A 26,724-nucleotide genomic window follows, 5' to 3' on the forward strand; every position below is an offset into this window, starting at 1 on the left:
TAGTTTTATATGCTCGGTTTCAGCAGATAAGGCGGATCCGAATGGGATTTTCCTGTAGCCCGTTGTGATGACGTTCCCAACACGCAGTGATGAATCCAGAAAATACAGGGGGCTTCCTTATAGGTGGCGAAGTGTTGGTGACCAGCGGTAGGATCTGTAATACGCGCCATGTGTACTGAAGCGACATGGTCACTGCAGTGCTGCTGCTCTCACTGAAGACTGGGGTGATTTGTGCTGGTTTTGTATGCTCGGTTTCAGCAGATGAGGTCGATCCGCTTGGAATTTTTTAGTAGCTAGTTGTGACGGTGTTCCCGGCATGCTGTGAAGATTCTAGAAAAAAACGGGGGCTTCCTGCCAGGCGGCGAAGTGTTGATGACAAGCGGCAGGATCTGTAAGATGCGCTATGTGTGCTGAAGTGACATGGTCACTGCAGCGCTGCAGCTCTCACTGAAGACTGGGGTGATTTGGACTAGTTTAATATGGTCGGTTTTGCCAGATAAGGTCGATCCGCTTGGAATTTTCGAGTAGCCAGTTGTGATGACCTTCCCGGCGCGCAGTGATGATTCCAGAAAAACCCGTGCGCTTCCTTCGAGGCGGCGAAGTGTTGATGACCAGCGGCAGGATCTTTAAGATGCACCATGTGTGCTGAATCGATATGGTCAGTCAAGTGCTGCTGCCCTCACTAAACACTGGAGAGATTTGGGCTGGGTTTATATGCGCGATTTTGCAGATAAAGTTGAACCGCTTGGAATTTTCCAGTAGCCAGTTGTGATGACATTCCGGGCACACAGTGATGATTCCACAAAAAACAGGGGGCTTCCTTCAAGGCGGCGAAGTGTTGATGGCCAGTGGCAGGGTCTGTAAGATGTGCCATGTGTGCTAAAACGACATGATCACAGCAGTGCTTCACCTGTCATGGAAAACTGGGGTGATTTGTGCTGGTATCTTATGCTCGGTTTCAGCAGATAAGGTTGATGCACTTGGAATTTTCTAGTAGCCAGTTGTCATGACTCTCCCGGCACGCAGTGATGATTCCCAAAAAAAAAAGCGGGGGCTTCCTTCCAGGCAGCGAAGTGTTGATGACCAGCGGTAGGATCTGTAATATGCGCCATGTGTACAGAAGCGACATGGTCACTGCAGTGCCGCCGCTCTTACTGAAGACTGGGGTGATTTGGGCTGGTTTTATATGTTCGGTTTCGGCAGATAAGGTCGATCTGCTTGGAATTTTCCAGTATCCAGTTGTGATGAAGTTCCCGGCACGCAGTGACGATTCCAGATAAAAACTAGGGTCTTCCTTCAAGGCGGTGAAGTGTTGATAACCAGTGGCAGGATCTGTAAGATGCGCCATGTGTGCTGAAGCGATATGGTCAATGCAGTACTGCCGCTCTCAAAGAAGACTGGAGGGATTTGTGCGGGTTTTTATGCTCGGTTTCAGCAGATAAGGGCGATGCGCTTGGAATTTCTGACTAGCCAGTTGTGATGACGTTCCCAGCACCCAGTTATGATTCCAGAAAATACAGAGGGCTCCCTTCTAAAAGGCGAAGTGTTGATGACCAGCGCAGGATCTGTAAGACACGCCATTTGTGCTGAAGCGACATGGTCACTGCAGTGCTGTGGTTCTCACTGAAAACTGGGGAGATTTAGGCTGGTTTTATATGCTCGGTTTTGTCAGATAAGGTTGAACCTGCACCTTGACTTGTTCAGTAACCGCAATTTCTTCATCAACAAGGTCGATCCGCTTTGGAATTTTCCAGTAGCCAGTGGTGATGACAATCCCGGCAAGCAGTGATATTTCCAGAAAAAATCAGGGGCTTCCTTCAAGGCGGCGAAGTGTTCGCGAACAGCGGCAGGATCTGTAAGATGAGCCATGTGTGCTGAAGCGACATGGTCAGTGAAGTGCTGCTGCTCTCACTCTAGAGTGGGGTGATTTGCGCTGGTTTTATATGCTCGGTTGGAGCAGATAAGGTCGATCCGCTTGGAATTTTCTAGTAGCCAGTTGTGATGACCTTCCCGGCACGCAGTGATGATTTCAGAAAAAAGCGGGGGCTTCCTTCCGGCAGCGAAGTGTTGATGACCAGTGGTAGGATCTGTAATATGCGCCATGTGTATGTCGCTGCAGTGCTGCTGCTCTCACTGAAGACTGGAGAGATTTGGGCTGGTTTTTTATGCTTGTTTTTGGCAGAAGAGGTGGAACGGCTTGGAATTTTCTAGTAGCCAGTTGTGAAAACTTTCCCATTATGCAGTGATGATTTCAGAAAAAATTGGGTGCTTCCTACCAGGCGGCGAAGTGTTGATGACCAGCGGCAGGATCTGTAAGATGAGCCATGTGTGCTGAAACGAGATGGTCACTGCAGTGTTGCTCCTCTCATTGAAGACTGGAATGATTTGTGCTGGTTTTTATGTGCTCGGTTTGTGCAGATAAGGTTGATCGGCTTAGACTTTTCTAGTAGCCAGATGTGATGATGACCCCGGCACGCAGTGATGATTCCAGAAAAAACCGGGGGCTTCCTTCCAGGTGGCAAAGTGTTGATGACCAGCGGCAGGATCCGTAAGATGCGCCATGTGAGCTGAAGCGACATGGTCACTGAAGTGTTGCTGCTCTCACTGAAGGCTGGGGAGATTTGGGCTGGTTTTATATGCTCGGTTTTGGCAGACAAGGTGGAACCGCTTAGAATTTTCCAGTAGCCAGTTGTGATGACGTTCCCGCACACAGTGATGATTCCAAAAAGTACCGGAGGTTTCCTTCCACGCGGCAAAGTGTTTATGACCAGCGGCAGGATCTGTAAGACGAGCCATGTGTGCTGAAGCGACATGGTCACTGCAGTGCTGCCACTCACTGAAGACTGCGGAGATTGGGGCTGGTTTTATATGCTCAGTTTTGGCAGACAAGGTGGAACCGCATGGAATGTTCTAGTAGGCAGTTGTGATGACGTTCCCGGCACGCAGTGATGATTCCAGAAAAAGCCGGGGGCTTCCTACCAGGCGGCCAAGTGTTGATGACCAGCGTCAGGATCTGTAAGATGCCCCATGTGCGCTGAAACGACATGGACACTGTAATGTTGCTGCTCTCACTGAAGGCTGGGGAGATTTGGGCTGGTTTTATATGCTCGCTTTTGGCAGACAAGGTGGAACCGCTTGAAATTTTCTAGTAGCCAGTAGTGATGATGTTGCCGGCACACAGTGATGATTCCAGAAAATACCGGAGGTTTCCTTCAGGCGGCGAACTGTTTATGACCAGCGGCAGGATCTGTATGACGAGCCATGTGTGCTGAAGCGACATGATCACTGCAGTGCTGCAACTCTCACTGAAGACTGGGGAGATTGGGACTGGTTTTATATGCTCGGTTTTGGAATATAAGGTTAACCGTTCGGAATTTTCCAGTAGCCAGTTGTGATGATGTTCCCGGCGCGCAGTGATGATTCCATAAAAAACCGAGGGTTCCTTCCAGGCGGCGAAGTGTTGATGACCAGTGGCAGGATCTGTAAGATGCGCCATGTGTGCTGAAGCGACATGGTCACTGAAGTGCTGCCGCTCTCACAGAAATGTGGGGTTATTTAGGCTGGTCTTGTATGCTTGATTTGGCAGATAAGGTTGATCCGAATGGAATTTTCCAGTAGCCACTTGTGATGACGCTCGCAGCACGCAATGATGATTTCAGAAAAAAAAAGAGGGGGCTTCCTACCAGGCGGCGAAGTGTTGATGACAAGCGGCAGGATCTGTAAGATGCGCTATGTGTGCTGAAGTGACATGGTCACTGCAGCGCTGCAGCTCTCACTGAAGACTGGGGTGATTTGGACTAGTTTAATATGGTCGGTTTTGCCAGATAAGGTCGATCCGCTTGGAATTTTCGAGTAGCCAGTTGTGATGACCTTCCCGGCGCGCAGTGATGATTCCAGAAAAACCCGTGCGCTTCCTTCGAGGCGGCGAAGTGTTGATGACCAGCGGCAGGATCTTTAAGATGCACCATGTGTGCTGAATCGATATGGTCAGTCAAGTGCTGCTGCCCTCACTAAACACTGGAGAGATTTGGGCTGGGTTTATATGCGCGATTTTGCAGATAAAGTTGAACCGCTTGGAATTTTCCAGTAGCCAGTTGTGATGACATTCCGGGCACACAGTGATGATTCCACAAAAAACAGGGGGCTTCCTTCAAGGCGGCGAAGTGTTGATGACCAGTGGCAGGGTCTGTAAGACGTGCCATGTGTGCTAAAACGACATGATCACAGCAGTGCTTCACCTGTCACGGAAAACTGGGGTGATTTGTGCTGGTATATTATGCTCGGTTTCAGCAGATAAGGTTGATGCACTTGGAATTTTCTAGTAGCCAGTTGTGATGACTTTCCCGGCACGCAGTGACGATTCCAGATAAAAACGAGGGTCTTCCTTCAAGGCGGTGAAGTGTTGATAACCAGTGGCAGGATCTGTAAGATGCGCCATGTGTGCTGATGCGACATGGTCAATGCAGTACTGCCGCTCTAAAAGAGGACTGGAGGGATTTGTGCTGGTTTTTATGCTCGGTTTCAGCAGATAAGGGTGATGCACTTGGAATTTCCGACTAGCCAGTTGTGATGACGTTCCCAGCACCCAGTTATAATTCCAGGAAATACAGGGGGCTCCCTTCTAAAAGGCGAAGTGTTGATGACCAGCGCAGGATCTGTAAGACACGCCATCTGTGCTGAAGCGACATGGTCACTGCAGTGCTCTGGTTCTCACTGAAGACTGGGGAGATTTAGGCTGGTTTTATATGCTCGGTTTTGTCAGATAAGGTTGAACCTGCACCTTGACTTGTTCAGTGACCGCAATTTCTTCATCAACAAGGTCGATCCGCTTTGGAATTTCCAGTAGCCAGTGGTGATGACAATCCCGGCACGCAGTAATAATTCCAGAAAAGATCACGGGCTTCCTTCAAGGCGGCGAAGTGTTCGCGAACAGCGGCAGGATCTGTAAAATGAGCCATGTGTGCTGAAGCGACATAGTCAGTGAAGTGCTGCTGCTCTCACTCTAGAGTGGGGTGATTTGCGCTGGTTTTATATGCTCGGTTGGAGCAGATAAGGTCGATCCGCTTGGAATTTTCTAGTAGCCAGTTGTGATGACCTTCCCGGCACGCAGTGATGATTTCAGAAAAAAGCGGGGGCTTCCTTCCGGCAGCGAAGTGTTGATGACCAGTGGTAGGATCTGTAATATGCGCCATGTGTATGTCGCTGCAGTGCTGCCGCTCTCACTGAAGACTGGGGAGATTTGAGCTGGTTTTTTATGCTTGTTTTTGGCAGAAGAGGTGGAACCGCTTGGAATTTTCTAGTAGCCAGTTGTGATAACTTTCCCATTATGCAGTGATGATTCCATAAAAAACCGGGGGTTCCTTCCAGGCGGCGAAGTGTTGTTGACCAGCGGCATGATCTGTAACATGAGCCATGTGAGCTGAAAGGAGATGGTCACTGCAGAGTTGCTTCTCTCACTGAAGACTGGAACGATTTGTGCTGGTTTTATATGCTCGATTTCGGCAGATAAGCTCAATCCGCTTGGAATTTTCTAGTAGCCTGATGTGATGACGATCCCGGCACGCAGTGATGATTCCAGAAAAAACCGGGGGCTTCCTTCCAGGCGGCAAAGTTTTGATGGCCAGCGGCAGGATCTGTGAGATGCGCTATGTGTGCTGAAGCGAATGGTCACTGTAGTGCTGCCGCTCTCACAAAAATGTGGGGTCAGTTGGGCTGGTGTTGTATGCTCGATTTGGCAGATAAGATTGATTGGAATGAAATTTTCCAGTGGCCAGTTGTTATGAAGTTCCCACCACGTTCCCAGTTTTCGCCGAGTGTGCCCTGTTGTTGACTTTCTTTCTCTCGACGGTGCCGACGGAGACGGCGCAAGCGCGCCTGGAGTGTTCATGTACTATTGCAATAAAATAAAAGATAAAAATCGCAGCTTCGCCCGATAGGCGAAGCATCGATTGCGATTGCAAATTAGTAGACAACAATATGAAGTAAAGATAGCAATAGTAGATCGGTCGCATAAACTTGGAAACATTCGCTTACTAAGGAATTAGCAAGCATGGTGTCAGCGCGCACAAGTAAGCATGAACACATCACACTTTATGACCGCGGACACTCGCTGTCGTAACGCTGGTGTGAGCAAGCGCGGCAGCAGCAGCGAGCGAAGTGACCGTCCATTGCTTCAGCCCATGAGCGCCGAGAACGCGCTCAAATGTGTCAGGAGATCCCTTTCAAGACACGGCAGGCGCGAGCGCACGCGACCGTGCAATGTGTGCACGTGTTGGCGGAGTCGAAGCTGCCGTCTCGCGCTGTGTCACTGTGTATCGCCCTTGGTCTTTATACTGAACATCACAGCGACGGTGACTGGAAAGATGAGCCTCAAATGTCCCTATGATTTCTGTCGCAATATGAAATAATGTTCAAGAATGCTTCCCCGGAATACTGCCAAATAAATAATTCCATTCCAGATAACTATTGCCTACTAAAGGAGCAAATGTTCCTTTTTATTATAATCTATTTGGTGGTTCTTGGTTACCCCTGCCGAACAGCGCTTCTGGCGCGTGAGATAGGCGGCTTGCGCAAGCCTCTGTACAGTTCCCACCGTCAGATGCCTCGAGCAGCTGATCCTGCGTCATATCTCGTACTATCGCGCAACCACGAACGCGTTTTGTGTTACGCGGGGAGGCTAGATACAAGGAGCCACGAGAACCATGTGGGGGAAACAACATGAGGGCGTACCGGTATACTCTTATAGGGACGCCCAGTGACGTCCGTAGAAGTAGACGGTCGTATTCGCTTCACTGTTCTGCAAAATCTGTGCACGAGCACACATGTGCTTTGATGTGAAAATATCTGATGTGGTACATTCAGATTGTATTCACTTTCCCTTTCGATCCTACCTTTGTACTGTCTTTTCACACATTTTATCTGGTATTGCCAGCCTAGAACTTGCTGATAGAGAGAGAAAAATTTTGAAAGACGTCGCAAAAGAAACACCAGATAACCATATAGAGATGCCAGTTGGGTTAGCACTTTATTGGAGCGGCAACATTCAAGATATGTTGCCTGCTGAAAGCAAAGCATCTGGGTCATCCAAAATGTCCTTAGGAAAAAAAAACTTTTCGTTTTGCTAGGGGATGTGTCATGCGGTCAGATTTATAAGGTCTGTTTGTCATAAGTGTTCTCGCTCACAATGCCCCGTATCACACTTTTGTCTTGGCCCAGTATTGCATATAAATGTAGGAATAATCACTGCATGCGCTTTATGTATGCGCTTTATACTATATACCTTTCTAGTTGCCCCTGAGCCAGCTAGCCAAACAAATTTCGTTATTTCTCTTCGTTGCATCGTGCTTGCGCCAAGCTAAACATCAGAGAAAGTGGGCACTGCTCCCCCACTACTGCAGGAAATGGATTCACTGGCGTCGAGTGTCTTGCACGAGGTCAACAGGCGGCGATGAAAACCACACGCTGCGCCTGGTGTGCAGCTCGGCCGTCCGCGCAGACAGAGCCGCTGGTGCGGCTGGCCCGCCGCTCGGGCAAACTCTCGTCGTCTGGGTGCAGAGAGAGAACACATTTTCGTCAAAGCTCTGCTAATCCAATTTTGAAAAAAGGAATAATTTTGGTCACATCTTGCCCTACTCGCTTGGCAAATTACTGAGCGGTACCTTTAATAGAAATTTTCATTAAGCTACTTCATTGTGCTAGAGAAAAGGCGGGGAATGCGGGAGATGGAAATTCAAGACGATGAGCAAAACGTGAACAAGGTGAATGCAGGAGCCAACGTTTCGACAAGTGGACTTGTCTTCTTCAAGGCGACGTATGCTTTCCTCGCCACAGTATATATAGGTGGGGTTCTTCTAAAGGGAGAGGGTGTGAGGCGGGAGGATGCGGAAACGAGGGAAAATGTGTTAGCGTGTCGAATTGAGGCCAACGTTTCGACAAGTGGACTTGTCTTCTTCAAGGCGACGTACGCTTTCCTCACCACAGTATGTATAGGTGGGGTTCTTCTAAAGGGAGAGGGTGTGAGGCGGGAGGATGCGGAAACGAGGGAAAATGTGTTAGCGTGTCGAATTGAGAGACAATCACTCTCAATTCGACACGCTAACACATTTTCCCTCGTTTCCGCATCCTCCCGCCTGACACCCTCTCCCTTTAGAACTCCACCTATATATACTGTGGCGAGGAAAGCGTACGTCGCCTTGAAGAAGACAAGTCCACTTGTCGAAACGTTGGCTCCTGCATTCACCTTGTTCACGTTTTGCTCATCATTGTGCTAGGCGTCACATGTAGCAGCGACAGTACGGCTGCTGGACCTACATTACGATACGTCACGAGGCTTGACCAATTCATTTCTCCAGGCCAGAGCGCATCACTTGCGAGCACTTCTCTAAAGGTGGCACTGAAGGGAACAACGCAACTCCATTGACAATTGAATTAGTTGGGGTGAAATCTTGCGGCTCGTGCAGCGCTAACCATATAGGAGGCCAAAGTGAAGAAATGTGCCACACGCGCTGAACAGCCACTATTATTTTTATTGCAACAACATTCATATATATATATATATATATATATATGTATATATATATATATATATATATATGAACGTACAACAACTTTAGCAAATTAGATAAGATTAGAAAACTTTAGCACGTATTCGAAGGACATCCGTATCACGACAATCACTTTGTACTTCCAAATTAAATTATGGGGTTTAACGTGCCCACACCACTTTCTGATTAGGAGGCACGCTGTAGTGGAGGACTCCGGAAATTTCGAGCTCCTGGGTTTCTTTAACGTCCACCTAAATCTAAGTACACGGGTATTTTCACCCCCATCGAAGTGCGGCCGCCGTGGCCGGGATTTGATCCCGTGACCTCGTACTCAGCAGCACAACACCGCAGCCACTCAGCAACCACGGCGGATATCACTTTGTTTTGTGCTAGCAAGGTAAGGTACACTCGCAGTATGTGTCACTCTGGACAATGACTGGATTGGTTGCACTATATTCATGGGAGTCAGGGCAGTAACAAGCAGTCTCAAAAAGCGCCAATAATTGCCATCATGATCAAACGCGTGTTTATACACGTTCAAGGCTTTCAGTTAAATTTCTGGTAACAAAAATAAAGAAAGTTCTAGAATAGTAAGCTGTTGGCCTAGTACGTTCGACACGATTTTGGCTAAGGGGAGCGCGAAAGAGTTCAGAAACAAACGCATCTTTCCAGTCCAGGTCTCCTAAAAAATGTTCTAGAACAGTAAGCTGTTGGCCTCGATGGTTCGACACGATATTTGCAAAGAGGAGCGCAAAAGCGTTGAGAAAAAAAAAGCATCTTTCCTGTCTACGCCCCCTAAAAAAATGTTCTAGAATAGTAAGTTGTTGACCTAGTTGGTTCGACACTATTTTTGCAAAGGGGAGTTCAAAAGCGTTGAGAAAAAAAAAACATGTTTCCTGTCTAGGTCTCCTAAAAAAGTTCTAGAATAGTAAGCTGTGGGCCTAGTTGGTTCGGCACGATTTTGCAAAGGTGAGCGCAAGAGCGTTGAGAAAAAAAGCATCTTTCCTGTCCAGGTCTCCGAAACAAAGTTCAAGAATAGTAAGCTGTGGACCTAGTTGGTTCGGCAGGATTTTTGCAAAGCGGAGCGCAAGAGCGTTGAGACAAAAAGCATATTTCCTGTCCAGGTCTCCGAAAAAAAGTTCTAGAATAGTAAGCTGTTGGCCTAGTTGGTTTGACAGGATTTTTGCAAAGGGGTGCGCATGAGCGTTGAGAAAAAAAAGCATCTTTGCTGTCTAGGTCTCCTAAAAAAAGGTTCTAGAATAATAAGCTGTTGGCCAAGTTGGTTCGACACGATTTTTGCAAAGTGGAGCGCAAGAGCGTTGAGAAAAAAAGCATCTTTCCTGTCTAGGCCTCCTAAAAAATTTCTACAATAGTAAGCAGTTGGCCTAGTTGGTTCGACACTATTTTTGCAAAGGGGAGTTCAAAAGCGTTGAGAAAAAAAAAGCATGTTTCCTGTCTTGGTCTCCTAAAAAAGGTTCTAGAATAATAAGCTGTTGGCCAAATTAGTTCATGATTTTTGCAAAGGGGAGCGCAAAAGCGTTGAGAAAAAAGCAACTTTTCTGTCTTGGTCTCCCAAAAAGTTCTACAATAGTAAGCAGTTGGCCAAGTTGGTTCACGAGTATATTTGCAAAGGGGCGCGCAAGAGCGTTGAGAAAAAAAATACAACTTTCCTGTCTAGGTCTCCTAAAAAAAGTTCTAGAATGGTAAGCTGTGGGCCTAGTTGGTTCGGTACGATTTTTCCAAAGGGGAGCGCAAGAGCGTTGAGAAAAAAAGCATCTTTCCTGTCCAGGTCTCCTAAAAAAAGTTCTAGAATAGTAAGCTGTGGACCTAGTTGGTTCGGCACAATTTTTGCAAAGGGTAGCGCAAGAGCGTTGAGAAAAAAAGCATCTTTCCTGTCCAGGTCTTCGAAAAAAAGTTCTAGTATAGTAAGGTGTTCGCCTAGTGGGTTGGACAGGATTTTTGCAAAGGGGCGCGCATGAGCGTTGAGAAAAAGAAGCATCTTTCCTGTCTAGGTCTCCTAAAAAAAAGTTCTAGAATAGTAAGCTGTTGGCCAAGTTGGTTCGACACGATTTTTGCAAAGTGGAGCGCAAGAGCGTTGAGAAAAAAAGCATCTTTCCTGTCTAGGCCTCCTAAAAAATTTCTACAATAGTAAGCTGTTGGCCTAGTTGGTTCGACACTATTTTTGCAAAGGGGAGTTCAAAGGCGTTGCGAAAAAAAAGCATCTTTCCTGTCTAGGTCTCCTAAAAAAAGTTCTAGAATAGTAAGCTGTTGGCCTCGATGGTTCGACACGATATTTGCAACGAGGAGCGCAAAAGCGTTGAGAAAAAAAGCATCTTTCCTGTCTACGCCCCCTAAAAAAAGTTATAGAATAGTAGGCTGTGGGCCAAGTTGGTTCGGTACGATTTTTCCAAAGGGGAGCGCAAGAGCGTTGAGAAAAAAAGCATCTTTCCTGTCCAGGTCTCCTAAAAAAAGTTCTAGAATAGTAAGCTGTGGACCTAGTTGATTCGGCACAATTTTTGCAAAGGGTAGCGCAAGAGCGTTGAGAAAAAAAGCATCTTTCCTGTCCAGGTCTTCGAAAAAAAGTTCTAGTATACTAAGGTGTTCGCCTAGTGGGTTCGACAGGATTTTTGCAAAGGGGTGCGCATGAGCGTTGAGAAAAAGAAGCATCTTTCCTGTCTACGTCTCCTAAAAAAAGTTCTAGAATAGTAAGCTGTGGACCTAGTTGGTTCGGCACGATTTTCAAAGGAGAGCGCAAGAGCGTTGAGAAAAAAAGCATCTTTCCGTTCCAGGTCTTCGAAAAATGTTCTAGAATAGTAAGTTGTTGACCTAGTTGGTTCGGCACGATTTTTGCAAAGGGGAGCGCAAAAGCGTTGACGAAAAAAGGCATCTTTCCTGTCGAGGTCTCCTAAAAAAGGTTCTAGAATAATAAGCTGTTGGCCAAATTAGTTCGACATGATTTTTGCAAAGGGGTGCGCAAAAGCGTTGAGAAAAAAGCATCTTTTCTGTCAAGGTCTCCTAAAAAGTTCTACAATAGTAAGCTGTTGGCTTAGTTGGTTCGAGAGTATTTTTGCAATGGGGCGCGCAAAAGCGTTGAGAAAAAAAAGCATCTTTCCTGCCTAGGTCTCCTAAAAAAAGTTCTAGAATAGTAAGCTGTGGACCTAGTTGGTTCGGCACGATTTTCAAAGGAGAGCGCAAGAGCGTTGAGAAAAAAAGCATCTTTCCGTTCCAGGTCTTCGAAAAATGTTCTAGAATGGTAAGCTGTTGGCCTAGTTGGTTCGGCAGGATTTTTGCAAAGGGGTGCGCATGAGCGTTGAGAAAAAAAAGCATCTTTCCTGTCTAGGTTTCCTAAAAAATGTTCTAGAATAGTAAGCTGTTGGCCTCGATGGTTCGACACGATATTTGCAACGAAGAGCGCAAAAGCGTTGAGAAAAAAAAGCATCTTTCCTGTCTACGCCCCCTAAAAAAATGTTCTAGAATAGTAAGTTGTTGACCTAGTTGGTTGGACACTAATTTTGTAAAGGGGAGTTCAAAAGCGTTGAGAAAAAAAAATCATGTTTCCTGTCTAGGTCTCCTAAAAAGTTCTAGAATAGTAAGCTGTGGGCCTAGTTGGTTCGGCACGATTTTGCAAAGGTGAGCGCAAGAGCGTTGACAAAAAAAAGCATCTTACCTGCCCAGGTCTCCGAAAAAAAGTTCAAGAATAGTAAGCTGTGGACCTAGTTGGTTCGGCACGATTTTTGCAAAGGGGAGCGCAAGAGCGTTGAGAAAAAAAGCATCTTTCCTGTCCAGGTCTCCGAAAAAAAGTTCTAGAATAGTTAGCTGTTGGCCTAGCTGGTTTGACAGGATTTTTGCAAAGGGGTGCGCATGAGCGTTGAGAAAAAAAAAGCATCTTTGCTGTCTAGGTCTCCTAAAAAAAGGTTCTAGAATAATAAGCTGTTGGCCAAGTTGGTTCGACACGATTTTTGCAAAGTGGAGCGCAAGAGCGTTGAGGAAAAAAGCATCTTTCCTGTCTAGGCCTCATAAAAATTTCTACAATAGTCAGCTGTGGGCCTAGTTGGTTCGACACTATTTTTGCAAAGGGGAGTTCAAAGGCGTTAAAAAAAGCATCTTTCCTTTCTAGGTCTCCTAAAAAAAGTTCTAGAATAGTAAGCTGTTGGCCTAGTTGGTTCGACACGATATTTGCAAAGAGGAGCGCAAAAGCGTTGAGAAAAAAAAGCATCTTTCCTGTCTACGCCTCCAAAAAAACGTTCTAGAATAGTAAGATGTTGACCTAGTTGGTTCTGCACGATTTTTGCAAAGGGGAGCGCAAAAGCGTTGAGAAAAAAAGCAACTTTCCTGTCCAGGTCTCCGAAAAAACTTCTAGGATAGTAAGCTGTTGGCATAGTTGGTTCGACACGATATTTGCAAAGAGGAGCGCAAAATCGTTGAGAAAAAAAAGCATCTTTCCTGTCCAGGTCTACGAAAAAAAGTTCTAGAATAGTAAGCTGTTGGCCTAGTTGGTTCGGCACGATTTTTGCAAAGGGGTGCGCATGAGCGTTGAGAAAAAGAAGCATCGTTCCTGTCTAGGTCTCCTAAAAAATTTCTACAATAGTAAGCAGTTGGCCTAGTTGGTTCGACACTATTTTTGCAAAGGGGAGTTCAGAAGCGTTGAGAAAAAAAAAGCATGTCTCCTGTCTAGGTCTCTCAAAAAGTTCTAGAATAGTAAGCTGTTGGCCTAGTTGGTTCGACAGGATTTTTGCAAAGGGGTGCGCATGAGCGTTGAGAAAAAAAAAAGCATCTTTCCTGTCTTGGTCTCCTAAAAAAAGTTCTAGAATAGTAAGCTCTTGGCCTAGTTGGTTCGACACGATATTTGCAACGAGGAGCGCAAAAGCGTTGAGAAAAAAAAGCATCTTACCTGTCTACACCCCCTAAAAAACGTTCTGTGGGCCTAGTTGGTTCGGTACGATTTTTCCAAAAGGGAGCGCAAGAGCGTTGAGGAAAAAAGCATCTTTCCTGTCCACGTCTCCTAAAAAAAGTTCTAGAATAGTAAGCTCTGGACCTAGTTGGTTCGGCACAATTTTTGCAAAGGGTAGCGCAAGAGCGTTGAGAAAAAAAGCATCTTTCCTGTCCAGGTCTTCGAAAAAAAGTTCTAGTATAGTAAGGTGTTCGCCTAGTGGGTTCGACAGGATTTTTGCAAAGGGGTGCGCATGAGCGTTGAGAAAAAGAAGCATCTTTCCTCTCTAAGTCTCCTAAAAAAAGTTCTAGAATAGTAAGCTGTTGGCCTAGTTGGTTTGACAGGATTTTTGCAAAGGGGTGCGGATGAGCGTTGAGAAAAAAAAACATCTTTGCTGTGTAGGTCTCCTAAAAAAAGGTTCTAGAATAATAAACTGTTGGCAAAGTTGGTTCGACACGATTTTTGTAAAGTGCAGGGTAAGAGCGTTGAGAAAAAAAGCATGGTTCCTGTCTAGGCGTCCTAAAAAATTTCTACAATAGTAAGCTGTTGGCCTAGTTGGTTCGACACTATTTTTGAAAAGGGGAGTTCAAAGGCGTTGAGAAAAAAAAGCATCTTTCCTGTCTAGGTCTCCTAAAAAAGTTTTAGAATAGTAAGCTGTGGGCCTAGTTGGTTCGGCACGATTTTGGCAAAGGGGAGCGCAAGAGCGTTGAGAAAAAAAAGCATCTTTCCTGTCCAGGTCTCCGAAAAAAAGTTCTAGAATAGTAAGCTGTTGGCCTAGTTGTTTCGACAGGATTTTTGCAAAGGGGTGCGCATGAGCGTTGAGAAAAAGAAGCATCTTTCTTGTCTAGGTCTCCTAAAAAAAGCTCTAGAATAGTGAGCCGTTGGCCTATTTGGTTCGACACGATATTTGCAAAGAGGTGCGCAAAAACGTTGAGAAAAAAAAGCATCTTTCCTGTCCAGGTCTCCGAAAAGAAGTTCTAGAATAGTAAGCTGTTGGCCTGGTTGGTTCGAAACGATATGTGCAAAGAGGAGCGCAAATGCGTTGAGAAAAAAAAGCATCTTTCCTGTCTACGCCCCCTAAAAAAGTTCTAGAATAGTAAGTTGTTGACCTAGTTGGTTCGACACTATTTTTGCAAACGGGAGTTCAAAAGCGTTGAGAAAAAAAAAGCATGTTTCCTCTCTAGGTCTCCTAAGAAATTTCTGGAATAGTAAGCTGTGGGCCTAGTTGGTTCGGCACGATTTTGGCAAAGGGGAGCGCAAGAGCGTTGAGAAAAAAAAGCATCTTTCCTGTCTACGCCTCCTAAAAAAGTTTCTAGAATAATAAGCTGTTGGCCAAGTTGGTTCGACACGATTTTTGCAAAGTGGAGCGCAAGAGCGTTGAGAAAAAAAGCATCTTTCCTGTCTACGCCCCCTAAAAAAAGTTCTAGAATAGTAAGTTGTTTACCTAGTTGGTTCGACACTATTTTTGCAAAGGGGAGTTCAAAAGCGTTGAGAAAAAAAAGCATGTTTCCTGTCTAGGTCTCCTAAAAAAGTTCTAGAATAGTAATCTGTGGGCCTAGTTGGTTCGGCACGATTGTGCAAAGGGGAGCGCAAGAGCGTTGAGAAAAAAAGCATCTTTCCTGTCCAGGTCTCCGAAAAAAAGTTCTAGAATTGTAAGCTGTGGACCTAGTTGGTTCGGCACGATTTTTGCAAAGGGGAACTCAAGAGCGTTGAGAAATAAAGCATCTTTCCTGTCTAGGTCTCCGAAAAAATGTTCTAGAATAGTAAGCTGTTGGCCTAGTTGGTTTGACAGGATTTTTGCAAAGGAGTGTGCATGAGCGTTGAGAAAAAAAGCATCTTTGCTGTGTAGGTCTCCTAAAAAAAGGTTCTAGAATAATAAACTGTTGGCAAAGTTGGTTCGACACGATTTTTGCAAAGTGCAGCGCAAGAGCGTTGAGAAAAAAAGCATGTTTCCTGTCTAGGCGTCCTAAAAAATTTCTATAATAGTAAGCTGTTGGCCTTGTTGGTTCGACACTATTTTTGCAAAGGGGAGTTCAAAGGCGTTGGGAAAAAAAAGCATCTTTCCTGTCTAGGTCTCCTAAAAAAGTTATAGAATAGTAAGCTATGGGCCTAGTTGGTTCGGCACGATTTTGGCAAAGGGGAGGGCAAGAGCGTTGAGAAAAAAGCATCTTTCCTGTCTAGGTCTCCTAAAAAAAGGTTCTAGAATAATAAGCTGTTGGCCGAGTTGGTCCCACATGATTTTTGCAAAGAGGAGCGCAAAAGCATTGAGAAAGAAAGCATCTTTCCTGTCTAGGTCTCCTAAAAAGTGCTACAATAGTAAGATGTTGGGCAAGTTGGTTCGAGAGTATTTTTGCAAAGGAGTGCGCATGAGCGTTCAGAAAAAAAAAGCATCTTTCCTGTCTAGGTCACCCAAAATAAGTTCTAGGATTTTAAGCTGGAGGCAGAGTTGGTTCGACACGATATTTGCAAAGAGGAGCGGAAAATCGTTGAGAAAAAAAAAGCATCTCTCCTGTCTACGCCCCCTAAAAAGTTCTAGAATAGTAAGTTGTTGACCTAGTTGGTTCGACACTATTTTTGCAAAGAGGAGCGCAAAATCATTGAGAAAAAAAAGCATTTTTCCTGTCCAGGTCTCCGAAAAAAAGTTCTAGAATAGTAAGCTGTTGGCCTGGTTGGTTCGAAACGATATGTGCAAAGAGGAGCCAAAAGCGTTGAGAAAAAAAGCATCTTTCCTGTCTACGCCCCCTAAAAAAGTTCTAGAATAGTAAGTTGTTGACCTAGTTGGTTCGACACTATTTTTGCGAACGGGAGTTCAAAAGCGTTGAGAAATAAAGCATGTTTCCTGTCTAGGTCTCCTAAGAAAGTTCTAGAATAGTAAGCTGTGGGCCTAGTTGGTTCGGCACAATTTTGCAAAGGGGAGCGCAAGAGCGTTGAGAAAAAAAGCATCTTTCCTGTCCAGGTCTCCGAAAAAAACTTCTAGGATAGTAAGCTGTTGGCATAGTTGGTTCGAAACGATATGTGCAAAGAGGAGCGCAAAAGCGCTGAGAAAACAAAGCATCTTTCTTGTCTAAGCCTCCAAAAAAAGTTTTAGAATAGTAAGCTGCTTATCTAGTTGGTGCGGCACGATTTTTGCAAAGGGGTGCGCATGAGCGTTGAGAAAAAGAAGCATCTTTCCTTTCTAGGTCTCCTAAAAATGGTTCTAGAATAATAAGCTGTTGGCCAAGTTGGTTCGACACGATTTTTGCAGAGTGGAGCGCAAGAGCGTTGAGAAAAAAAAGCATCTTTCCTGTCTAGGCCTCCTAAAAAATTTCTATAATAGTAAGCTGTTGGCCTAGTTGGTTCGACACTATTTTTGCAAAGGGGAGTTCAAAAGCGTTGAGAAAATAAAGCATGTTTCCTGTCTAGGTCTCTTAAAAGAGTTCTAGAATAGTAAGCTGTTGGCCTAGTTGGTTCGACAGGGTTTTTGCAAAGGGGTGCGCATGAGCGCTGAGAAAAAAAAGCATCTTTCCTGTCTAGGTCTCCTAAAAAAAGTTCTAGAATAGTAAGCTTTTGGCCTAGTTGGTTCGACACGATATTTGCAACGAGGAGAGCAAAAGCGTTGAGAAAAAAAAAGCATCTTTCCTGTCTACGCCCCCTAAAAAAAGTTCGAGAATAGTAAGTTGTTGACCTAGTTGGTTCGACACTATTTTTGCAAAGGGGAGTTCAAAAGCGTTGAGAGAAAAAAAGCATGTTTCCTGTCTAGGTCTCTTAAAAGAGTTCTAGAATAGTAAGCTGTTGGCCTAGTTGGTTCGACACTATTTTTGCAAAGGGGTGCGCATGAGCGCTGAGAAAAAAAAGCATCTTTCCTGTCTAGGTCTCCTAAAAAAAGTTCTAGAATAGTAAGCTTTTGGCCTAGTTGGTTCGACACGATATTTGCAACGAGGAGTGCAAAAGCGTTGAGAAAAAAAAAGCATCTTTCCTGTCTACGCCCCCTAAAAAAAGTTCTACAATAGTAAGTTGTTGACCTAGTTGGTTCGACACTATTTTTGCAAAGGGGAGTTCAAAAGCGTTGAGAGAAAAAAAGCATGTTTCCTGTCTAGGTCTCCTAAAAAAGCTCTAGAATAGTAAGCTGTGGGCCTAGTTGGTTCGGCACGATTGTGCAAAGGGGAGCGCAAGAGCGTTGAGAAAAAAAGCATCTTTCCTGTCCAGGTCTCCGAAAAAAGGTTCTAGAATTGTAAGCTGTGGACCTAGTTGGTTCGGCACGATTTTTGCAAAGGGGAACGCAAGAGCGTTGAGAAAGAAAGCATCTTTCCTGTCCAGGTCTCCGAAAAAATGTTCTAGAATAGTAAGCTGTTGGCCTAGTTGGTTCGACAGGATTTTTGCAAAGGGCTGCGCATGAGCGCTGAGAAAAAAAAGCATCTTTCCTGTCTAGGTCTCCTAAAAAAAGTTCTAGAATAGTAAGCTTTTGGCCTAGTTGGTTCGACACGATATTTGCAACGAGGAGCGCAAAAGCGTTGAGAAAAAAAAGCATCTTTCCTGTCTACGCCCCCTAAAAAAAGTTCTAGAATAGTAAGTTGTTGACCTAGTTGGTTCGACACTATTTTTGCAAAGAGTTGGCCTGGTTGGTTCGAAACGATATGTGCAAAGAGGAGCGCAAAAACGTTGAGAAAAAAAAAGCATCTTTCCTGTCTACGCCCCCTAAAAAAGTTCTAGAATAGTAAGTTGTTGACCTAGTTCGTTCGACACTATTTTTGCAAACGGGAGTTCAAAAGCGTTGAGAAAAAAAGCATGTTTCCTGTCTAGGTCTCCTAAGAAAGTTCTAGAATAGTAAGCTGTGGGCCTAGTTGGTTCGGCACGATTTTGCAAAGGGGAGCGCAAGAGCGTTGAGAAAAAAAGCATCTTTCCTGTCCAGGTCTCCGAAAAAAACTTCTAGGATAGTAAGCTGTTGGCATAGTTGGTTCGACACGATATTTGCAAAGAGGAGCCCAAAATCGTTGAGAAAAAAAGCATCTCTCCTGTCCAGGTCCGAAAAAAAGTTCTAGAATAGTAAGCTGTTCGCCTAGTTGGTTCGAAACGATATGTGCAAAGAGGAGCGCAAAAGCGCTGAGAAAACAAAGCATCTTTCTTGTCTAAGCCTCAAAAAGAAGTTCTAGAATAGTAAGCTCCTTATCTAGTTGGTTCGGCACGATTTTCGCAAAGGGGTGCGCATGAGCGTTGAGAAAAAGAAGCATCTTTCCTTTCTAGGTCTCCTAAAAAAGGTTCTAGAATAATAAGCTGTTGGCCAAGTTGGTTCGACACGATTTTTGCAAAGTGGAGCGCAAGAGCGTTGAGAAAAAAAAGCATCTTTCCTGTCTAGGCCTCCTAAAAAATTTCTACAATAGTAAGCTGTTGGCCTAGTTGGTTCGACACTATTTTTGCAAAGGGGAGTTCAAAAGCGTTGAAAAAAAAGCATGTTTCCTGTCTAGGTCTCCTAAAAAAGTTCTAGAATAGTAAGCTGTGGGCCTAGTTGGTTCGGCACGATTGTGCAAAGGGGAGCGCAAGAGCGTTGAGAAAAAAAGCATCTTTCCTGTCCAGGTCTCCGAAAAAAAGTTCTAGAATAGTAAGCTGTTGGCCTAGTTGGTTTGACAGGATTTTTGCAAAGGGGTGCGCATGAGCGTTGAGAAAAAAGCATCTTTGCTGTGTAGGTCTCCTAAAAAAAGGTTCTAGAATAATAAACTGTTGGCAAAGTTGGTTCGACACGATTTTTGCAAAGTGCAGCGGAAGAGCGTTGAGAAAAAAAGCATGTTTCCTGTCTAGGCGTCCTAAAAAATTTCTACAATAGTAAGCTGTTGGCCTAGTTGGTTCGACACTATTTTTGCAAAGGGGAGTTCAAAGGCGTTGAGAAAGAAAAGCATGTTTTCTGTCTAGGTCTCCTAAAAAAGGTTCTAGAATAGTAAGCTGTTGGCCAAGTTGGTTCGACACTATTTTTACAAAGGGGAGCGCAAAAAGGTTGTGAAAAAAAGCATCTTTCCTGTCGATGTCTCCTCAAAAAGTTCTAGAATAGTAAGCTGTTGGCCTATTTGGTTCGACACGATTTTTGCAAAGGGAAGAGCGAGAGCGTTGAGAAAAAAGGTATCTTTTCTGTCTAGGTCTCCTAAAAAGGTTCTAGAATAGTAAGCTGTTGGTCTAGTTGGTTCGGCACGATTTTGCAAAGGGAAAGCGCAAGAGCGTTGAGAAAAAAGCATCTTTCCTGTCTACGTCTCCTAAGAAATGTTCTGGAATAGTAAGCTGTTGGCCTTGTACGTTCGACATGATTTTTGCAAAGGGGGGCGCAAAAGCGTTCAGAAAAAAAGTTTATTTTCTGTCTAGGTCTCCTAAAAAAAGGTTCTGGAATAGCAAGCTGTTGGCGTAGTTTGTTCGGCACGATTTTTGCAAAGGGCAGCGCAAAAGCGTTCCGAAAAAGAAAGCATCTTTCTTGTCTAGGTCTCTTTTTCCGCAACACTTTTGCGCTCCCATTTGTAAAAAATGATGTAAAAAATTTTGCCTAGTACGGTCGCCATTCTAGAACCGTTACTAACACCTTTTTTTACTACTCCTCATGCAAATACAGATAAGTTACGCAATACACATCAGCATAACTTCCTAACATATGAGTCTTCCGCATAACACATTCCGCAATATGCCAACCGCGATATAATGCTACGCATATGTTCGACCGTTCCCGTTAGAGTATCTTCGGCTTAACTTGTTAGAACGCTTAAGCAAGAAAACCTATCTGAGAAAATAACATTCATGAATGATTAGTTATAATACTGCCAAACAAATAACAATTTCATTCTAGGTAACTGTGGCCACTAAAACTGCAAATGTTAATTTTTCTATTTCAGAATGTATTAGATCGTTCTTGGTGACCCCTGCCTACCAGTGCTTCTGGCGCAAGAGATAGAAGTCCTGTGCAAGCCGCTGAACAGCTATAATGTAGTGCGGAATGGCGTTTCTCTCTTGAGCGCACCGGTTTCTTCTGAGTTTTATATTTCTGTGCATGCTTCTTCAAGGTGTGGCGTGCGCTTCGTTTAATATTTCGTGTGAGGTAAAGTACAGTACTTATTGGCAAAAGGTGTGAGTTCAGGCTGCTGGTTATCGTGTATGTTCACGCTGTTACATCCGACGTGCTGTGTTCCGACGTAACGATGAATGGAGCGCTACCCGACGAAACGCCGCGCTATAGTCGCTCACGTTCTTTAACAAAGGCTTCGAGCACCCAACAAGCAGCGAAAATAGGCAGGTTGAAATTATTTCTAAACGTAACATGGCACAGCGCTGTTTTGTCTGATAATTGTAGGATATGAATACATGCTATCGCAGGTAATGGTGAGTGCTCCAATGATTCTGGAAAAAAAGGTTTCGCATATGTAGCTACATTGTGACTGTGTGTGCTTGCCATACTCGGAATATATTGTCTTTGTTTGGTCATGTATATTGCTTGCATAATTCATGGCGTATAAAAACGAAGTATCTTCTGAAATATCCCTGTTAATGTCATTCGTTCCCATTCTATTTCTGCACATTCTGAAGGAGTGTACAGAAGCAACAGCTCAACAACCTACATTTGTCAACCTTAAGATGCCACTCATTAGCTTAATATAGCTGAGACGAGACCCAAGCTTACAGAAGAAAAATAACTGTTCGCGTAGCAGTCGAAATGCCGGACCCAAAATAAATTAGGACATTCGTACCAAGTAGTACGAGAGCCCAACGTTACGTCTACTACCGGATATACCGTCATACTTTTAAAAACGATTTCTTGACAGAAATTGTCCCCATGACGAACAGATGGAGACGGTTCAAACGCACCACCACTTTCTAGATATGTGGACTTCTGTAGAAGCTTTGCTACGAGTTTACACATAGCTTGTACGAAAGTTCACAGTTCTCAGGTGACAAGTGGGGCGCCTACTCTTGTCGTGCCACACGAAACCCATAACGTCACCAAGGACGAGAACTATTCGCTCCAAAGGTACCACATTTTAGGAAATGAGGAGAAATAGAACTCTTCCGTTTCGTGACCATAACATGACATTTTTGCCAACACAAGTCTGCTCGCGTTACCACCCTCGATCACTGAAGAATTGGCTCGACTTTGCTTGCAATCATTCGATAATAATCACGGGGAATTGCTTTTTAATGCGTTCGCGTAGCGTACTGCGGATGGTTCAAGAGATTCAAACACGCATGTTCCCGGCATTACCCAGGTATGCGAGAAAATGCTCAGGTCTTTCAATACGAAAGACAAACAGGCTGGAGGAGAATAACCAAACGGCAGGGCAAAAGGTTGTACTGTGATCCCATACGCACACAAGTAAGCGCACGGCCAAAGTTGTGCCCATGCATTACGCTGTGGATGCGGTTCTTCCCTCAATCCAGAAGTCAATAAAGACACTTTGTGGAGATATCCTTCTACGAAGCTCGACATGCTAGTGTGGGTGAAGAAAAACCAGACAGACGCAGGTGCCTAGTGTCCGAAAATTGTATTTTTATCCGAGCCCACTGAATCAGGCGGAAGCCTTATTCCGCCGATTCCACTGCTCGCTCACTGTCAACGTGCTGGGCGTGTTCTGGTCGCCTCTGTGACCGGACCATTGTGAAACGTAGTAGTGCGCTACACTAGCGATGTTCAGGACAGCGCCCGACGCTCCTCCATTCCGCAAAGCATAAATGCGCTACGGCAGGACTTGTCGCCTCTTCGACACGACACAGAGGAGGCTCCGGAATCATAAATGCCTCCCCCCCCCCCCCCCCCGCTGCATAGCCGGCTTGCCAAAGCACTTATTTCATAAAGGCTATCGATCATAATGCGATTAGCATTCAAGCTATGTAACCACACACGGTATTTCTGAAGTCACGTTTATTTAACATCTGTAGTGGTCATTCTCAGACTTCCATTGCTTTGTCTATGCGCGAATTTCCCCGCTATCGTCCGACTTTGCCAAGGCATGTATCAGGTCCGACACGAGTGGAATCCATGAACAAAGAACGTTTATTAACAATACGGAATGCGTGTATATAGCACCCTGCATAACAGCCACGTGTGGACCATATCTGTGGCTCGTTCAAGTTGAGATGGCGCATGCGCTCATATGGCAGGCGAGCTTTGGACGACACATCTCCCTGCGGGCGTTTAAACAGCCTGAGTCACTTAAATAAAGTTACTGTCGTAGTGTAGTCGATCAGGTGGTCGTGTCTGCCGTGTTGATCTGCGAAGGGCTTGATGAGGAATGGAATCTTGAGAACTGCGCTGGCTTTGACGGTCCTGGCTATCGGATTGCGCCGGCTGCCCCAAGGCTGGTGTGTTACAAGGGCGCTGGTGGCTTCGATTTTTCAGTGTTCATGCAAGCAGTTCTTGCTCGTTGGGGCTATCACTTTCATCACTTGAGGAGGGCTCACTTTCTGCTGCTTCCTTACGATAATCCTCTCCTGTCCTAAGGAGGTGTTATCGGTCGCGTCCTCTTCTGTAGCTACATCATGCGATCTTGGTGTGGCTGGCCGTAGCACTTATGCCTTGAGAGTCCATGACTTCTCCATGACCGTTACGACTTCTTCTTTCTTGAGAGGTGGTAGGCGTCTCTCACGGGCTTCGGGCTGCTTGTGTTCAATCACGTGAACGCTTGATTGTTGGCTGAAGTCTGCAAGTCTCGTGCGTAGGAGTCTGCCCTGGAGGAATTCGCTCGGTGAGCGACCGTCTTGGGGGGGGGGGGGGGGGTCGAACGGTAGCTAAGCAGCTCAAGACGGAGGTCCTGTTTCGCTTCCGCAGTCTTGTTGATGATTCTCTTTACAATTTGAACGTCTTTCTCAGCAGGACAGTTGGGCTGAGGAAATGTGGGGCTAGAATTCACATGCTGTAAGTCGTATCTAGTAGAAAAAGTGCAAATTCCTGAGACGCAAACTGATGTCCATTATCGCTGCCATAGGATACCATTTATGGAAAAAACAGCACTCAGTTTTTAGATGAAAATACGGTGGTCGCGTCACTTAGTCTTTGGACTTCTTGGACATACGACAAAGCGTCAAGGGCTGTTAGAAATGGCCGAATGGGGTGGCAACGTGCCAGCTTTCAGCCCGCTGCACGTGTTCCAATCCGACCAGAAGGGGCGCACTTCAGAGAACTATGTGAGTCATCATCCTCCTCAAACAGCCCTCGCCCTCCTCCAAAAGGGTGGGTCATCTACGGTGACGTCGAACGGTGACGTCGAACGATGACTGGACGAACGTTTCCGTTCGCTTGGAATCAAGGGGGGACAAGTACTTATAAGCAGAGGTTGTCGGCTGCTAGAGTGTGCTCGTCGTCGGGAGCTGAGTGCTCGTTGTCATGCTAGAAATGTACTAGTGAGCTGTGTGCTCGTAAGCTGTTTGTTGTATGTTAGTCTTGCGGGCTCCGTATGGGAGTCACGCTGGACTGTCAATGTATCTTGTTTTAAATGTAAATCCTGCAAATAAACCCTGCTCGCCTAGTCCTGTCGCTCCAAGCTCCATCCCTACGACTACGACCGCTCCAACTCCTACAACTGAATGGCAGCGGTGAGATCGGCCTACGGCTCGTAAATCGGCCTACGACTCGGGAGACAGCAACGGCAGCTGACGGACGTTGGCACATGGTGATCGACCGGCATCCTGATCAAGTTGGAGGCGACTTGACATTGACCACCTCTTGCAACTGACTGGATACGGCGTGGTAGGACTGGTTATATGGTGCTGCTTCAGTGGGTGAGCGTTTGGTTTTGGCTGTAAGATTTACCAGGCTTCAATTTCTCTGTGTTTTTGATTTGATTCGCAGGGATCTTTTACTTGCATTTTGATTTGCGTGGGTATCGCAGCAGGTATTGTGTGACAGCAGAGCCAAAGCTTTAAGTAGCGACCATGGTCCTAATGTGTTTGACGAGACCTGACCTGTTGTGGTTGTGTGAGGAGCTCGAGGTAGGCGTAGAGAAGGACTTGACGGAATCAGAGATTCGTAAGGCCATTCTGCAAAGTAGGAATGATTTGAAATTAATCGAAAACCTAGGTAACCGAATTCTAAGAAAAAGACAGGAACAGGAATCAATTAAGCAAAAATGCCAAGAGCGCGAGCGAAAACGCCAAGAGCGTGAGCAATAACGGCAGGAGGTTGAAAAAGAAATTGCAGCAGTAATGAAACAGATACAGGATTTGCAGCAGCTAAACGCTGGAAGTGAACAGCGGCTTGAGAAATCTGTAGGCTGGACGCAGCGAAAGGGTGAGGAAGTAGATTGCAGATTTTCGTCGAAATTCGAGAAAAGTAGTAGTACCTGTGAGAGTAGCAGCACGTTCATAGGTGAACTCGAAGTGCTAGCAGCTAACGAAGCCTTAGTGGCAGCAGAGGCCGTTAAAGGCCAGAGTGAGAGCGACGAGGTGCTGTGCCAACAGAGGACTGTAGAGACGGCTAGGCCAGCTGCGAGAAAATTGGCACAGTTACCGCGCGTGTGCGTCGCATCTCATGGTAGCGAGGTCGTTAGCGAGGTACAGAATACTGCGGACTTGACAGACGCGAGCACCCATGTCGTGTCAGATCTCCGTGCCCAAGAGAAGTGCCAGCTGGACGATGCAGTTGAGAGTAGTTCTCGGGATGGCGAGCTCCGTAGCTCACGAGAGAACAACTGCATTGTTCAGGGATCGGCGCTGCTCTCCGCCACTCTAGGTAGCCAAGAGAGGAATGATTTCGTTAAGGATCATTCAGACTGTGCGGGTAAGAGACCGATCCGGGCCGACAAAATGTGTAACGGCCAGCACAAGGCGCGAGATGACGGCATGAAAGAGAGTTCGAGGAGAAAGCGCCGCAGAAAGAAGCGCCGAAAAGATCGGAATGCGGTGGCTAATGTAGCGAAGCCAAAGACGGCGACAGGCGCGAAAAGGCAGGGCGCAGAGAAAAGAAAGGTGCGGTCGTCACGGACGATGTTGACGCATCAAACACGATCGAGCCACCGGTCAAAGGGGGACCGCGAAGCATGTTCTGCACGGACGCGGACAAAGGGCACGGGGCAGTTAAATTCCTCGTCGTTCCGTCGTTCTCTTCGAAGCTCAGCGTGCAGTACGAAGAAGCGCAAGGTGGCAAGACGAGACCAGGTGGGGAGTAGCGACGCGGTCAATCGAGGTCATGATGAAAGCGGGGCGCCAGGACGCAAATTGGCAGGGGACTGTAACGTCTTGGGGGAGCTGATAGTGAGTGAGACCGTTTGTTGTGCCCCGGTTTCAAACCGCTTTCAAACCGCGACCACCTCAAGTACGGCTCAAAAGTGAGTCAGTCGAAAACGTTTAGAACGGGAGGCAAACAGAGCTTCCGTAGAAGTAAAACGTTCTGTATGTTTTATTTTTTGAGCATCGGAAAATTTTCGCGATCTAAGTTTCTTTCAATATGTAAAAGTATGAGCTTTGTTTGTGTTTTGTTAGAGAAGCTCGAGATTTGAAAGACGCGTTTTTTGTAAACATGTAGTATCGCGAGGTGTTCATTAATAAGTATATAGGCTTTCTTTTTTTGTGTGCGTGAGGAACCTGAAGGTCAGGGTTATCGATGAGAGGCCTATCGTAACGCGCGTGTTTTAGTTACCTTCTTTTTTTTATAAGCGTTTTTTTATTTTCTAAGGTTAACCGCGTAGGTTTTCAGTGAGTGCATCATTTGCACTGAGAAGAGCTCTTAGGTCCATTAGCGCATGTCTTGTGTTGACGGAGGGAAGCAGAAGATTTATGACTGGGTCGCTCGTGTGTGTTAAGGGCAGCCGTATTCTGACTTCTTTAGTAAGCGTGCGTAGAACGAGTTATTGGCAGACGCATTTTTTAAGGGTTCTGTGGTGTGCGTGAGTTACGCAAGGTAGTTGTTCGTTTAAGGAACGTGTCCAATATGGACCAGAGGAACAAATGTGAGTCAGCGTGATGGAAACTTTGTATGATGCGAGCACGTGTTCGGAATAGGGACCACAAAGTTAGCGCGTTTGTGATGACGTACCTGTGGAGGTGGCTAGACGGTTCGGTGGCAACAGTACATGAGATAAGTACGCCAGCTCAGGAATGTGTTACTCGGCGCGCCACCCGGGACAAAGCAGTTCTACGAAGCCCTCTGACGTCGGCTCCGACCTTTTTCACCTGTGTGTATGTGCGGCACGTGTATGTGAGTCATCATCCTCCTGCAACAGCCCTCGCGCTCCTCCAAAAGGGCGGGTCATCTACGGTGACGTCGAACGATGACTGGACGAACGTTTCCATTCGCTTGGAATCAAGGGGGGGACAAGT

At 45.8% G+C, this 26,724-nt stretch overlaps 1 protein-coding gene across 2 annotated transcripts in view; it reads right to left on the reverse strand.

Annotated features, from left to right (window-relative positions):
• Window positions 1–7,005: 7,005 nt before the first annotated feature.
• The window catches only part of LOC126545898 (uncharacterized), a 363,767-nt gene continuing 344,048 nt past the window's right edge, over window positions 7,006–26,724 (reverse strand). The window contains exon 12 of one of the 2 annotated variants that reach the window (XM_055061213.2): window positions 7,006–7,544. In XM_055061213.2, the coding sequence (XP_054917188.1) occupies window positions 7,407–7,544 (138 nt within the window). In that variant the 3' untranslated portion in view covers window positions 7,006–7,406. The remainder of the gene's footprint in view (window positions 7,545–26,724) is intronic. The other variant, XR_008608401.2, reaches the window with a different exon arrangement.

This window comes from Dermacentor andersoni, chromosome 1 (genome assembly GCF_023375885.2).
Source record: "Dermacentor andersoni chromosome 1, qqDerAnde1_hic_scaffold, whole genome shotgun sequence".
NCBI lineage: Eukaryota > Metazoa > Arthropoda > Arachnida > Ixodida > Ixodidae > Dermacentor > Dermacentor andersoni.